Source organism: Myotis brandtii, unplaced genomic scaffold (assembly GCF_000412655.1).
Source record: "Myotis brandtii unplaced genomic scaffold, ASM41265v1 scaffold1236, whole genome shotgun sequence".
In the NCBI taxonomy this organism is placed as follows: Eukaryota; Metazoa; Chordata; class Mammalia; order Chiroptera; family Vespertilionidae; genus Myotis; species Myotis brandtii.
Genome location: NW_005354316.1, coordinates 761754 through 762911, shown reverse-complemented (window position 1 = coordinate 762911; position 1158 = coordinate 761754). Strand labels below are relative to the sequence as shown.

Below are 1158 nucleotides of genomic sequence, written 5' to 3'. Positions count from 1 at the left end.
GCTCTGTCAGGGCCCGGCCACGGCTCAGGCAGCCACAGGGAGCAGGCGAGACGCCCCACGGGGAGCAGTTGCCCCATTGGACCTCAGGCAGGTGTTTCTCTGTGGCCCCTGGGCGAGGCCCCTGGGCCCTGGCTCCTGGCACCGGGAAGGCTCTGTCCTGAGTGACCCGCCTGCCGCCCCCAGCACTTGGCCACGTTCATCATGGACAAGAGCGAGGCCATCGTGTCCGTGGACGACGCCATCCGGAAGCTGGTGCAGCTGAGCTCCAAGGAGAAGATCTGGGCGCAGGAGATGCTGCTGCAGGTCAACGACCAGGCCCTGCGGCTGCTGGACATGGAGTCGCAGGTGGGGCGCCGGGCGGGGTGGGGCCAGGGTGTGTGTGTGTGTGTGTGTGTGTGTATGGAGGGCAGGCTGGCAGGGAGCACTGGCCGGGGAGGGTCCAGGCAGCCACATCACACAGGGCTGCCTCCTCTGCAGGGGCCTGTGGCTCAGGAGTTGAGCTTCTACCCAAGAACCCAGGGGTCACTGGTTCGATTCCCGGTCAGGACACAGGCCCCGGTTGTGGGCTCGATCCCCAGTGTGGGTTGTGCAGGAGGCAGCGGACGATGTTCCTCTCGCTCCTCCTCCCTTCTTCTCTAAAATCAATAAAAACACTTTTTTTTAAAGAGTCTGTACACAGGCTGTGCCCCACCTGGGCCGCTGGGTCCGGGGGTCTGTGTACATCTGTGGCCACTGCTGCGTGGAGCCCGCCTCTGGGCCGCGTCCCTGTTCGGTGCCTGCGAGTTATGCTGGGGCTGCGTCCGTGGCACCGGCTGCATGTGCTGGGCCCACATGTCACACCCACGCCCGTGGCCTGTGTGTTCCTCGGGTCCAGCCCGTGTTTGAGCCCCGTCTGGGGCTCACGGCTGTGCGACCGGCTGTGCGACCGGCTGAGCCCTGGTCTGAGCCCCCTTGTCTCCCAGGAGGAGCTGGAGAACTTCCCGCTGCCCACCGTGCGGCACAGCCAGACGGTGCTGAACCAGCTGCGCTACCCGTCGGTGCTGCTGCTCGTGTGCCAGGACTCGGAGCAGAGCAAGCCCGACATCCACTTCTTCCACTGCGACGAGGTGGAGGTGAGTGGGCTGGGGGCGTGGGGAGGAGGTGGGCACCTGGGGGGGA

The 1158-nt window shown here is 66.1% G+C and overlaps 1 protein-coding gene across 1 annotated transcript in view; it reads left to right on the top strand.

The window, feature by feature from the left end:
- Window positions 1–1158, top strand: part of EPS8L2 (EPS8-like 2) — a 15518-nt gene that overhangs the window by 8636 nt on the left and 5724 nt on the right. The window contains exons 3-4 of the mRNA XM_014534004.1: window positions 184–345; window positions 963–1144. Of these exons, the coding sequence (XP_014389490.1) occupies window positions 184–345; window positions 963–1144 (344 nt within the window). The remainder of the gene's footprint in view (window positions 1–183; window positions 346–962; window positions 1145–1158) is intronic.